This window comes from Vanessa atalanta, chromosome 1 (assembly GCF_905147765.1).
Source record: "Vanessa atalanta chromosome 1, ilVanAtal1.2, whole genome shotgun sequence".
Classification (NCBI taxonomy): Eukaryota; Metazoa; Arthropoda; class Insecta; order Lepidoptera; family Nymphalidae; genus Vanessa; species Vanessa atalanta.
Window position 1 is genome coordinate 7,228,883 of NC_061871.1, and position 14,920 is coordinate 7,243,802.

The 14,920-nt window shown below is 31.5% G+C and overlaps 2 protein-coding genes across 4 annotated transcripts; one reads left to right on the top strand and one right to left on the bottom strand.

Moving 5' to 3' along the window:
* Positions 1-1,957: 1,957 nt before the first annotated feature.
* On the bottom strand, positions 1,958-5,507 carry LOC125074592 (potential E3 ubiquitin-protein ligase ariadne-2). The gene is made up of 8 exons (XM_047685984.1): positions 5,111-5,507; positions 4,780-5,026; positions 4,465-4,640; positions 3,860-4,045; positions 3,331-3,516; positions 2,696-2,812; positions 2,390-2,542; positions 1,958-2,261 (listed from the first exon to the last, which is right to left on the bottom strand). Exons 1-8 carry the CDS (start codon positions 5,330-5,332, stop codon positions 2,091-2,093), a joined length of 1,458 nt encoding a protein of 485 aa, XP_047541940.1. The 5' UTR covers positions 5,333-5,507; the 3' UTR covers positions 1,958-2,090.
* A 338-nt stretch (positions 5,508-5,845) lies between these two features.
* Positions 5,846-14,741, top strand: LOC125070391 (ATP-dependent 6-phosphofructokinase). 3 transcript variants are annotated; one of them, XM_047680437.1, is made up of 15 exons: positions 5,846-5,968; positions 6,082-6,394; positions 6,486-6,690; positions 6,914-7,068; positions 7,187-7,295; positions 9,172-9,360; positions 9,687-9,830; positions 9,930-10,064; positions 10,550-10,713; positions 11,581-11,722; positions 11,806-11,988; positions 12,080-12,149; positions 12,360-12,584; positions 13,275-13,476; positions 13,885-14,741. In XM_047680437.1, exons 2-15 carry the CDS (start codon positions 6,111-6,113, stop codon positions 14,024-14,026), a joined length of 2,349 nt encoding a protein of 782 aa, XP_047536393.1. In that variant the 5' UTR covers positions 5,846-5,968; positions 6,082-6,110; the 3' UTR covers positions 14,027-14,741. The 3 variants fall into 3 exon arrangements, with proteins under 3 accessions (XP_047536393.1, XP_047536317.1, XP_047536235.1); XM_047680361.1 differs by lacking the exon at positions 7,187-7,295 and adding an exon at positions 7,408-7,516; XM_047680279.1 differs by lacking the exon at positions 7,187-7,295 and adding an exon at positions 7,762-7,870.
* Positions 14,742-14,920: the final 179 nt, after the last annotated feature.

Genomic DNA, 14,920 nt, shown 5'->3' on the forward strand with positions numbered 1-14,920 from the left:
TCTCTTTACACGACATTTTGATAGGAAAATACCTCCCTTTAAGTACCTTTTTGGAAGTTCGAACTCTGAAACGCGCTATCCGCCCACTACCAGTAGCGTCGCCAAACTCGCGTCAACGACTCAAGAAAAGTTGTTACTTGTTTGTTAGTTTTTGATTTCCTACTACTATTAGGGATTGTATTGTACAATTATTTTAGTAATAAGATTATTATAATGAGATTAAAATAATAAATAAAAAGACGCTATGATGCCTACATTAGCATTAAAACAAATGGAGCAAGATCAAGACAACAAATAAACCTATCAGAATAGCTACGCTAAATGTAGGAAATGTTATCGAATATTGTTAGAATAAAGTCCTTTTACGCGGCTTATGGTAGAGTGAACTGGCAGAAATTGTCACATAGAAAGTGTTGCGCCCTCCGCCCGACTTTATCTACTTCTCTGTCTCTTTCTCTTTTATATGATTTATATAAATTCTTTAAACTTAATTTTTTAATGTTTTAATATCCACGGGACTATTAATAACAATTTTGTAATTGCCATTTAATTATTCTTAAACGTTGTTAATTTCTTTATTATGTCTGTTATTTAACATAGAATATACAAAGAAAGCAACATGTTTCTATACGGGTCACATCTCTAGTTTTTTTTTTTAATATTTTTATTTCATATTGTTATCATTACTTTATTTTAATTGTATTTTTTATATAGATGTTTGTTATTATTTCAGTAAGATATTATATTCCATACACTTAATACTAACACTATAAAAAAGAAGATCAATTACTCTTCAAAATCAAAACAAATTTGTCGCAGATCATCGAATCTTTATATAAATAATATAAGTTTTATTTATTTATTTAAATATATATGTACTAAACTAATGTTTAGTACAATTTAGATAAGAATAATTTCTTATCTAAAGTTTGAACATTACATAAGTCCCTATAGGTAGGTTGAACTTTAGGCTAATTACTGGTATTTATATAGTTTCAGATTTGGTCGTCCAACATTGGCCGTTTAGTCAGTTCGGTATCACTGGTAGTTCAAATTTGAAACTGACACTTTTATGTATTTTGTTGGATAAGTTTCTCTGAAGTTAATATATACAAACTTTACAAACCTTAGACTTATATATTCCATTCGATTTAATCTTTAATTCTTATGTTTCTTTAACAACTTCACCAACATGAATAATGCCATTTTTTGATGATATAAAATGAATTTAATAACAAAACAAATCTTGAATAAGATATCAACCAATTACATCATGTTAATTCAAAGTCAGTGTTGCTTGAAAGCAAACCTGAAGCTAACTGACATTGTGAAAATAATAAATTTCATAAACACTTTTTCAATTAAATTTTCTTTAATTATAAATAACCCATATATGCATAAATTAACAAATAATGTTATATTATTAATTAATATAAAAAAAGACCATTCATTCTTGGGAAGTGTAGCAAAACGCCTGAAATACTATTCTGAGCAGAAATTGCAAAATGCCATTGTTCCAGACTTCCAGTGGCTAAAACTAAGTTACAGCACGTCGCCACAACAGTTACTTCATTTTGTTTTGTAGATCATTTATTTACAAAGAATGACAATGATGTTAAGTTATAAGGACAAATGAGTTTATGGCTGGCACTTTTCTTTTATTATTACCATATTGAGATAGCGCGGTTGTAACTTACTATCGTAATTGAATACAATGGCTGTCTATAACATAACCTTTTCCTATGTTTGTCAGCCAAATTTTTTTTTGTTCGATAGATATGGTTTGGAGTTTGAGTAATATCAATAAAAAAAAATTAGAAATAAGTAAACAAATATTCAAAACATGCTAATTTGTACAATATATTTATTCAAATTTTCAATAACAAATACATTTTAGACCACTGGGTCCATACCAGTGTTTTTAATTGGTCTGAGCCTTGCATAAAGAAAACTCAAATTCCATTTTCAACTATTTTATTGCAGTCTTGTTAATAAATATACTTTGGCAAAAGAAAATACCTAGCTGAAGTTATACAAAGGTGCTTACTGCCTTTATTTTATTGATTTTTCATTTGATGTTACCATTTGTTTTATATTTTACTACTGGAGGCGCTATTAATATTAAATTCTAAAAAGTCTTTGAGCAATGTTGTTCGTCTTTTTTCCGCTATATCCATTTGATTTTCTAAATCACCCCTGTCTGTTGTCTCAGCTCTCTCTACTTTCCATGATAAGTTTTCTATTTCTGCTTCTAATTGTGCCTTTAAGAAAAACCAAAGCAAAATATTGAATGTATAATTTTATATACAATACATGTTTTCTTTTAATTTAACAATATAATTGGATAGTATTAATGTGAGGTTAGCAGCAATAATTTTTAATTAAATACCTGTTGATATTCAAAGAGTTCTTTCCTCGGTCCAACATCCATGTAATAAGCAAAAGGATATGTGTATTGGAGTGTATATCTGCAACGCTTCAATAATCTAGCTGCATCCCAGAGGTACTGCCAATCAATCCATGTACCCTCACCAGCCATAACCTAGTATTTTTTAAATTAAATTGTATATATTATACATTGTTCAACTATTGAATTTTAGCTGAATATTCTTAAAAATATTAATTCCAACTTTGCTTAACTTAATTACACTAATAATACTCTCACTTTAAAAATAGTCAGATAATTTCAGTGTACCTTCTGATTAATACGACTCTTTAAACTTGCAAGGGTTTGTTCTTCCAATTTCAATGATCTTGCATGATTTTCCCATCTTTCATAATAATGCAAATATTTTTTCAGAGCTTCTCTTGCCTTTAAAAGTAATATATTTAAAGCAATTAAATATAATTAAAAAAAAAAACCCATCTATAAAACATAATCAACTTCGGATAATGTATGGTAAAGAGGAAAATTAATATTATTGATCAGAATACTATCTTAATTATAAACACATTTTGTTGCTATTGTAATAAGCACATTACTTTGTTAAATAAATCCATTTTGTCTTTACTTTTGGGGTTCACGTCAGTTATAAAGATCTGAATTGTTATTATTGAAAATATGTATAAGTAATTAAAAATATAGCAATATATAGGTGTTTAGTACAAGCATTATGTCTGTAAAAACAGGTTACAAATGCATGTTGCCTTAATTAATAACCATAAAACTTATTATTTCGTACAACCTCCCCTAACTCTTACTATTTTTTAATTGATTGTAATGACTTTGATGAAGAAACCAAAAGATATTCATTGTTTTTAAACAACACAGGTGTAATAGTTTCTAAAACATCTGTTGGATTAAACAATTGTCAAATTATTTTTGTTTACCTGTGCATGTTGACTATCATTAGCTAAATTTGGATCTTCTTTGTAACGGCTGCATTCATAATATTCAGAACCATGATTTTTCCAATCACCTAAGCATACCCAACAAAAGTCGTGCCGGCAAGCACCACATTGCATATGATTACAACCTCCATTCTTTTCAATGCAAATCTGGCATTTAGGGCAGTCCTGTAAAGAAATAAATATTCATATTCAATAAATTTTAATCTTTTGAAGTTATAATAAAATTTTAAATTAATTAATAAAAAACTTATTAAAACATAACTTATATGTGGTAGAAACTTAAAATAAATTGCTATATTTAGTACAATATCAAAATTTTTAACAGTTGAAATGAATTAAATTTGCTTAATTGGGTGAATGAAAGGGTAGAATTAAAACTCAGTTGCAAGATTACTCACACATATAAAAAGGTAAAGTTTAAAGCGAGCAAAATAAATGGAAGTGCCTCTAATATAATACATTAATCAAGCTTCCCGATAAAAGGCCTTGAAAATGTAGGGAATGTTACCTTCGTATGAGCACTAATGTAGTTGGCTGTTTCTGAATCATCAGCACATTTAGTAAGCCAACGACGAATTGTCGTACAGTCAGTTGGTGCATGGTGCGGTGCACCACAAGAAAAACAAGTTAATAATTCACAGCCTTGACACTCAACACGACGTGCACCTTCTCTAACCCATGCTTGATAAATCCACTGGAATTATATATAGGCAGAATAATATTTTCCTTTTAAAGTAATATATGTTTTGAAATGAGAATTATTTACAATAGAGAGTTTAATATATATATACACATCGAGTTGAAACAAAACTTTTGTACAAATCATGATCACATGATGCACAAATGCTTCTCTGTTGAAATATAATGTTAATTCATTGGGCTAAAAAAAATATTAAGCCTTCCTGTCACTATTGGAAACAATAAAATGCCATGTAAATGAGAAATGCTTTTTCACTGATACTCCAAAGTACAAATTGTGCAAATGCATTTCATTTAGCAGTTTTAACATTCAGATTAATTCAAAAAGATTTAATATTTTTTCAGTGTTTTTAACTACATATAATTAGATTGCACTAAATATTTGGGCTAGTTTCATAATATTTCATTTCATACTTGGCAATTAGGTCCTGGACAAAACCTGAGTTCGGGATGAGATTTCACATGATCCTTAAACATAAACTGTTGATAACGTTCTCTTAAAGCTGGTTTTGTCACATGAGATAACACAAAATCTTCAGGTGCTCTTACTTCACATTCTTGAGCCATACACTGTATAGTGTTCGATACACCTACAATCAATAAGATTGTCTCTTTTATTAAATTAATATATATACTGAGATACTATAGTTGTATGTGAGAAGTTAATAATTAATAAATATAGATTCAATTATTGAATATGACCACTTATTACAGTTTTCAGATTATTACCTTGCATAATTTGTACTTCAAAGTGCATTGCCCAGCAATCATTACAAAAGTAGTGTCCACAAGCTAGTGCACTATATTTTTGTAATGGTGGGGTACTTGCACACACTGCACAAATAGAGCGACTTGAATTTCCCTGTATTGATGACATACGAGGTTTTACGCGACTGTACACCAAAACTTCATTAGCGTTTTCCTTATATTTTTTTATAATTTCTTGAGCATTCCATTCATATGCGTGTAGCATTACCTAAAAAGAATATCACGTAACTTTATATTAGATAATATCCAAATCAAAAACAATAGACTAAATAAAAAATATAAGTTATTTTACCTTAGCGAGCGAGGGCGTTATTTGAAGGCTATTGCTAAGTAACTCAATCGATTCATTTAACAACTTCTCTACTTCTTCCACTCGTAAACATGAGAATAAAAAAAACTCGGGATCAGATTTACTACGATCAACAGCTTCCATATCGCAATCATCTTGTCCGCCGTAGTAGTCATAGTCATCTCCATCATTATCTGAATATTCCATATCAGATTCAGCAGACATTTTGACGCTGATTTAGCAGTTTTTGTGCCTTTATGGAGGAATTATTTACAGTAATTCACAAATGAGAAGTTTATTGTTACAATCACAAATATAAAATATTTTGATTGGAATGAACAAAATATGAAATAAATCTAATGTTTCGAAAATATCAAATTATTTATTTCGGAAAAACATAAAATACAGATAAAAAAAAACGATTTAACTGTCAGGCCTTGTTGGAATAGCAGATAATAATTATTATAGAAATAGCTTATAAATATACCTACTTTCTATTTCGAATAGCATATTATTATGTAAAATTACAAAATAAATTTATATTTTATTAAATTTAATAACAATTTAACTTTGAAAACTAAAAGTGCCACCTTCATTTGTAACACTTTAAATATTTAATAAAAAACGTTTTGGTAAGCTATGCTATCTAAAATATTGTTAAAAGATAATAAATAGAAGATAAAGCGATCTCAATCACGCTGCTTACTCAACTTTAGATCTAAAAGTACATTGAGTTTTACTGTCAGTTGTCAAGATGTCAAACTGTGTCAAACTTAAAGGTCACCTTGATAAAGTTCACCTTCTCCGGCATTCAAACATAAAGAGTAACAATTGTTTGAAAATTTAAATATTACTTATAAAGTGAGTTACATTTTATATGTTAACTTAAATTTAAACTGGAATACCGTAACGAATTTATGAGTGAAGTATTACATAATTATTTATTAAATACATTTTGTTTTTATAAACTTTAGGTGTTTTGGTGATCTAAATTTCAAGAAAAATGGATGGATCATCCACTCAAAGATTTATTGAGCGAGGCTCTCATAAAGGGAAGGGTCTCGCAGTTTTTACAAGCGGTGGCGATTCACAGGGAATGAATGCCGCTGTGCGTTCTGTAGTGCGAATGGGCATCTATTTAGGATGTAAAGTATATTTTATTCGTGAGGGCTATCAAGGCATGGTTGATGGTGGAGACAACATTGAAGAAGCTAATTGGTCATCAGTTAGCTCAATTATTCATAAAGGTGGTACCATCATTGGATCAGCTAGATGTATGGATTTTATGTTAGTAATCATCCAATACTTTCCTTTTTTTTTTATAAATATATTTAGTTACACAGCAACTAAAACTAATAACAACCAAACACTATTGCAGAAAACGAGAGGGACGTCTTAGTGCTGCTTACAACTTAGTAACAAGAGGTATTACTAATTTGGTAGTCATTGGAGGTGATGGTTCACTTACTGGAGCCAATCTATTCCGACAAGAGTGGTCCAGCTTGCTTGATGAATTGCTACAAAACAATAGAATCACTAAAGATCAAAGAGAAAAATATAAGTTCTTACATATTGCGGGAATGGTAATCTTTTTAACTAAATAAGATACTTTAATGATTTTATAACATTCTGCTTCACAGGTTTCATAAATTGATATTACAGTAACTTCATGTATAAAAAATTTTATCACACATTTATTGTCAAATTTACAAACAAAAAAAAAAATTAATAAAAATAAACTTTCTTATAATTGGTGTGTACATATATAGTTTAAATATGATACTTTATATTGTTGTGTTTTATTAGGTTGGATCAATCGATAATGATTTCTGTGGAACAGACATGACTATCGGTACGGATTCAGCATTGCATCGTATTATTGAAGCTATTGATGCAATTGTTAGTACCGCATATTCTCATCAAAGGACTTTTATCATGGAAGTTATGGGCAGACATTGTGGGTAAGAAGAAGAAAAAAATTAATCATTTTATAATTAACATAATTAGTAGTAAAAAAAGCCAATTCATGTTATAATTATGTCAAAATATATATTGATAATTAATAGTTTGTTGGTATAGATATCTTGCTGTGGTCACAGCCTTGTCATCTGAAGCAGATTATGTGTTTATCCCAGAGGCCCCACCATCAGTGGATTGGAAAGATAAGCTTTGTGATAAGTTAGAACAGGCAAGCGCTATTGATCTCATACATATTGCCTTTACCTGCCCGGTTTGAATTACCTTTCCTCTTTTCACATTTAGTGTTACTTCTTTAGCGCTTAATTTAAACACCTCATTAGTTTTCTTGCAGTATTCACGGCACTCAGTACGGATGCTACCTATAATTTTATTTGTGAAGAGCCAGCACCTCCCAATTGGGATAAAAAATTGTGTGAAAAAATAAAAGAGGCAAGAATTTAATTCTATTACCATATGGGAGCAGGATAACTTTATACTTTTCACTTCATTTTTAATTGGCAAAATAATTTGGCAATTAATACTTTACCTTCATTTACTTGAAAATTGAATTGGCATTATAAAATCTATCTAACTTTGGATATGTAAAGAGCTCACCTTTTTCTGTAAAAATTTTTAAAGTACGAAATTTGGTGTCATTTCCATGGTCCATTACGTTTGGGTGCTGCTTGTTGCAGCTATCTGGCATTAGTGGCCGCTCTGGCGAGCGAAGCTGATCAAGTTTTCATTCCCGAAGACCCTGTTCCCAATAATTGGGTTGAAAAACTTTGCAAACGCTTGCAACAGGTATGCTGACTGGATTGAGTAGCAATGATCACAATAAGACAATCTCTATTAAAGCAGCATTCTAAAAATAAGTTTCACATCACAAAATTCAATGATTCATAATTCCTTAGTTGAGCAATTAATATTACGACTCGCTTTAAACATGCTTTTACAGAAGTGGATTGGTTCTATGCTGATTGTATGCCAATTGTTTTCATATTGTAGTTAGTTGCATCTTCTTCATCTTTTCCCCTTTTATACTTCTTCATTAGTTTAAGCTCATCTATGTTTCTTCTTAATTAAATAATTAAGATAATATGGTTTGTATTCATTAATATTTCTTTCGAATAGAATAGCATTTTTTTTTTAATACAATGGGCCTATGTAGTAATTCTGTGGTAATTTATTAAGAGTGTTTATCCCAATTGCCGCTTGTAATATTTTGTGTTTCTTCAGCTTGTTTGCGGGTGATTGCGTATTTGTGTATTGTGTGTGTGTACAACTAATAAAGTCAAATCGATCGATAAAAACATCGTGATGCTATTACATTGCCTATTCCGTCTATATTTATTTTATTGTATAAAAAATAAAATAACCTCACACTGAATCATAATAAATTATTGAAATAATTATAATATATCGGATATACACACTATATTAAAATCGATTGCCGCTTATAGTAAATTTTACGGTGCTCTTGACTAATTTTATTTTCACATTTTGCCGTCTTAATTAAATAAAATATATTACTACCTTTAAGGATACTGGTAATGTAATTATAAATAAAAACTAAATTATGAGTATAAATAAATATGACAAGTTTTTTTTTTAAATTTGAAGTGCTGAGGTAGTTCATAATAACTGATTAATGTTCCGTACCTGGTTTTGAGCAAAAAATCATTAAAAAAAACAATCGAATTGAGAACCCTCTTGGGGTAACAAAGCGTTCCAATCACACCAAATTATAAAATTTTTGAAAACATGCATTTATAACCAATAATTTGTCAAATATCCGTAATGTTTGTTTAGGATTTTTTTAATAAATTATATTAATAAAAGACTTTCAGTCTCTTTTATATAGTATAGTATTTTTTTTGTTTAACTCACTCATAAATATTTGTTTTAGAAAATCTGTGAAACCGGCCAAACCGGCATAAACGCTCTTAAAAAAAGTGGAATTTACTAATTGCATGAGATGTTTATAACTATGTACGTAATTTTAGAGCTAGAACATTGTACATACATAATACGATAGAATACATTATGAAATACGAACGATTGTTTTGTATAATGTTAAAAGGGAATCTTTTTCTATGTAACAGGAACGTAAATCTGGTCAACGTTTGAACATTATCATCGTCGCGGAGGGGGCGATTGACCGTGAAGGTAAGCCGATCACTGCGGAACTAGTGAAGAAGGTGGTGGTGGAAAACCTTCAGCAGGATACCCGCATCACGGTCCTCGGTCACGTGCAGCGTGGAGGATCGCCTTCTGCTTTTGATAGAATTTTGGTAAGACATATATATTTTCTGTAAAAGTCAAAAGTAACAGCCTATAAATGTAAGTCTAGGTACAGACCTTCTCTCCTTTTAATAGGAAGATTACTTTCTGTTTTTGGATTAAAAATTGAAAATACTCGAATAAAATAAAGATTACAATAGTTTAGAAAATAATATGTAGTTATTTCATTTGTTGTTTTGTTATTTAGTTATTTGAGATCTACAAGTCCTTAATATTTACTATTTGACTAATGTAGTTTATGAAAAAAAAAATTTAAGCTTAAGCTAAGCTTTTGTGTTTTTGTAACACTTCTTATACCCGTGGTATAATTTCACAGGGATGTCGAATGGGGGCCGAAGCTGTAATGGCTCTAATGGAGGCCACACCTGAAACAGAGCCTTGTGTGGTAACCTTAGATGGAAATCAAGCAGTACGACTACCGCTTATGGAATGTGTGCGTCGTACTAAGGCGGTCGCTCAGGTAAGAAAACGACGTAAATAATCAATACTAAGCGCGAACGTAAAACTAAACAGAATGACTATTTAATACAATAACCATAAAATCGATGAAATGTTTTAGGCTATGGCAGACAAAAATTGGGACCTCGCAGTGCAACTGCGCGGGCGTAGTTTTGCGAGGAACTTGGAAACATACAAGATGTTGACTCGCCTTAAGCCTCCTAAGGAAGCTTTCGATGCATCTGGAAAACCTGCAGTTAGTATATAATTGAATAATAGAGGTATTTAATTTAATAGATGTATTTTACACTTCAAAAGTGATTAAACATTAAACAACAGCCTGTCCTCCTAAGAGATTGCAATAGCATCCTTTTAAGGAAAAGTTTTGGCACATATACTACGTAGAAGTATTCTTTGGCATGTGACAGAATTTCACCCGTTATAAGGCTTATAACTTATACTTTGCAATAGTCTCCTTTACTGCTAAGCTAAAGTATATCGAAAATACATGTGCTACCTTATGTTGAGATCCATACCATGTATCTATTTAGCTCTCTCGGTTCTTAGGTAAACCAGTACGAAACGCATGGTACGCGCAAATACGTACAAATATCTCGTGAAAATTTTAAAACTATAAATCAGTTCATTATCAGATCAGTAATTGCGGCCACACATGGAATCCATTATTACAATGACTTTATGTACGTTCGGCAAGACAGTGAGGCGTGACCGTGTCCGCAGGAGGGGCTGACGCTGGCCGTGATGCACGTGGGCGCGCCGGCGTGCGGCATGAACGCGGCCGTGCGCTCGTTCGTGCGCAACTGCATCTACCGCGGGGACACCGTGCTCGGCATCCACGACGGCATGGAGGGGTTCATCAGCGGGAACATCGTCAAGATGGAATGGTCTCGTATTTTTTTTTCTAACTTTTTTCCGACTAGGCAAAGGTCGCTTCGGTTGAGTTCTCAGAGAGATGAAAAACACCTCGGTTTAGGACGTTTATCGGAATGTAGGTGGCGCCAGTCAGAACGATACGGGTTCATAGCGACGACGCATAGCTTCATTTAGTAAAGTTTGTTAAATGACGATTCAAAATTGCTTGTAAAACCCTCCTTGACTAAAGTATATTTTGATTTTGATATCATATGAGCGTCTGTTTCAGTCTCGCCTTTACTGATATAGCGTTGGCTATTGTGATCCAATCGTCATTGTTATCGGGACGTGAATAGTCTTCGTGTTCCCCCAAGCTTTAGTGAATAGTAATTGCAACATGATTAGTTCCTTTTGTTTATCGGGTTATAGAGAAACCTTAATGGTAACAATGGTTCACGTTTAAACCTTGCTTGGATGTATTTTAGAACACACTTTTGGTAAATATTACCAGCACTGTATTTGGAGTTTTTAGGATGTTATAGTTTGATGCATAGATTATAAAACAATCGTTAAAAATCTTTATACTCTTAGGACTTATATGTATTTTACATTGTCTTAATTAATGGAATTAACAACGATAACTCATCAATTTGAATAATGATCGTCGTTTTTATGTTAATTGTATTTTAAAATGATATCCAACGAACTGCCCGTCCTTTTCACCGGTAACTACGGTGAACGGCAGTAAAGTGAAAAATAAATCATACAACTTGTGTCTTGGTAAAAACGAATTGGTAAAAACCGTATGAAAATCTGTTCGGTAATTTTTGAGTCTTTGTTTTATAATATATAGTGATTCATACAAACTATATGTATTTTGACCTTGAATAATATTAAAGGTCGGACGTAACCGGTTGGGTGGCTCAAGGCGGTGCGTTCCTTGGAACTAAGCGAACTCTCCCCGGGGATAAGAAAGGCGAAATCGCCGCACGAATCAAACAATTCAATATCCAGGGACTACTTATCATTGGAGGATTTGAGGTATCTATGCTTTAGATTTTTTTTTAATATGTCCATTGATATCTATATTATCGAATTCATCTATTTGTATAATTAATTTTTAGGCCTACCAAGCAGGACTTGAACTGTACGAGTCACGCGCTCAGTTCCCAGAATTCTGTATTCCTCTAGTAGTCGTTCCAGCCACGATCAGTAACAACGTGCCCGGAACAGACTTCTCCCTGGGCGCGGACACTGCGCTTAATGAGATCACCGAGATCTGCGACCGCATCCGACAGTCTGCTCAGGTGAGTAAATAAATACTTCTAGATTTCTTTGCATAGTACTCACAATATACTCAAAAACTTATCTAATAAAAACATGTATTTTTTTTTGCAGGGTACTAAGCGTCGTGTGTTTGTTGTTGAGACTATGGGTGGATATTGCGGCTACTTAGCAACTTTGGCAGGTGAAAAATTAGTAATCAGTTATATTATAGCAATATTAATTAATTTTAATATAGATATGAGATGACCTAGTAAAAATGAAGTTGGACGAAAATCTGCTACATTTAATATTCTGCAAACCTTGGACTTTTGCCATATGCAGACTATAACTTTATTTTAAATAACAAAGACCCGTGTGCAAAGGGAAATACTAAAATAGATAAAATGTACAGGGTTAGCCGGAGGTGCCGATGCTGCCTATATTTACGAAGAGAAATTCTCCATTAAGGACTTACAACAGGACGTATATCATATGGCTTCAAAAATGACAGGAGGTATCCAGCGAGGGCTTATCCTTCGTAATGAGAAAGCCAATGAAAACTACAACACTGATTTCATTTATCGTTTATATTCTGAAGAAGGCAAGGGTCTCTTTACAGCTAGAATGAATGTCCTTGGTAAGTTATTTCATGACATATATTACAAAAGAATCACTAATTATTATAACAAATACTTCAAGACTTAAAGACAGATTTAATACCTCGGTTATCCTAGGCCTATGCCGTCGTCCGACTTAATTGAAAGTTATCTTGAATTTAATAATTAGGTTAATTTTCCACGTGATTTTCTTATAGCTCAGCTACATCGTGCATTACTAAGAGTTCCTGACTAATATATCTTTATTTATAATTCAACACTATTCCATTAAACTATATACTCATATCCACTTTCATTTTACTCCCAAAGTTCCGATAGCAATCTTGTCGATGTTCAAAACACAATTTTTTTTCAAAACCATAATGAACAACTCGATGATATTGCGTTAATTCGATGTCCAAGGTTGTTCTCTTATGGTTGGTATAGACTATACGTATACATACATAGGGGTAACATTTTTTTGCGATGCCTGTTTTTCGAGTTTTTAAACGTTCACACGTGGGTTAACACGACTACTGAAATAAAAATCTCAAGAAGTTTTGTCGGGCCCTAATTATGTTGCTCTAGGTCCGGACCTTGGCCTATAGGATAATATTTCTGATTAGTATGGATTATAATATATTTTATTATAGTACTTTCAACTTGTAAACTTAGAAATATGAAAGCCGTTGTTTGTCGAAAAATACTAATAAAATTAAATAATTTTACAGGTCATATGCAACAAGGTGGCTCCCCGACCCCGTTCGATAGAAACATGGGAACTAAAACAGCCGCTAAATGCTTGCACTGGCTTGTTGAGAGTATTCAAAAAGGCTCAGCAAATGGTCCGGATTCTGCCTGTCTTCTTGGTGTCGTCAAGAGACAATACAAATTCACACCACTTGAAGAACTTAAAGCTCAAACGAACTTTGCGTGAGTACAAAAAAATAGTAACGGTTTCACACTAAAACATACTCTTTGATATATGGTAGAGCCCATTCCAATTGAAAACGAAATAAAGATAAACAAACCTTAGATTTACGTATTCCATGCGAGACAAATGATATTACATCAATTATGTTGTAGTTGGAATAGGCTAAAGGTAGGTCTTTATAGGCACAAGAGACATACTTATGTTTAATATCAGGTGTAAAAGAAACCATAAGAATATGAATTATCAAGTATGTAAGTCAACACATACATAGTCGATAGTTATATAAACAAAAATTATACTTCATTATATATGCCTTAAGCACATGCCAAAATCTAATATGGTGATGGTAAGTGTAATATTGTAAAATCATAATTATATAATCGTATAAATTTATAATAATATTTCAGGCAAAGAATACCCAAGCAGCAGTGGTGGATGAAACTTCGTCCTCTCCTGCGTATTCTAGCCAAGCACGACTCCACATATGAAGAAGAGGGCATGTACATGACAGTGGAACAAGGAGAGATTGACTCAGAACATGTCATTTAATTCTAGCCCTTTACTTGTTGCACTATTACAACTATATTTTAATGTTGCCATGCTTAAATATAAAAGCTATTAAAATAATATTGACAACCATTTTAAGATAAAGTATTCATAAATACATTATATTAGTATTCAAAGAGTAGTTTACTAAATTATTTTTATTGAGTAGTGAATAAAATGTATTTATTATTAGTATATAGATAAACTCTCGTAAGTTATATTATTGTAATGGGGCTGTGCAAGCTTATTTTATATCTATAAATATTTTGAGATTATACTGATGTTTTAGAGATTTACCAGACTTATATTACTTATACTTATCATTTTAATTGGAACCTTTTCAACATCAATGTAGTGATTTCAGACTAGCAGTATTTTATTTTGGTAACAATAAATACAAGTAATAATCAATTAAATCATTGAATAGCTTTTCTTATCTATATTTTACTTATAGAGGACTCAATAAATAAAAAAATGTTATAATAACTGTGCTTTTTAATAATATTCATAGTTATTGCATCTTTTCCTATTTTATAACTAGTAAGTTGCTAACTTTTGTTATCCTTACGACATAAAAAATTGTGTACTGTCCCGGTTGATATATTTTTAATCCTGTATTCAAATAAAATTAGTAGCTATTACAAATAATTATATACGCGTATATTGAAATCAATGTTGACATGTTTTTATAATGTTTATTAAACTAATTTTTGCTATATTTTATTTTTTAATTATTTTATGTGGTAGCCCTGTCTTTTTATTTGCTGGCATGTAGAATATAGTTAATTTTCGTAAATAATTTATATTCACCTTTTAACTGTTCTGTACATCACGTGTGATAGGTTAAATCTACTAGGTTTGATGGCCGAACAAAAAAAAATAATAATTATGAAGTTG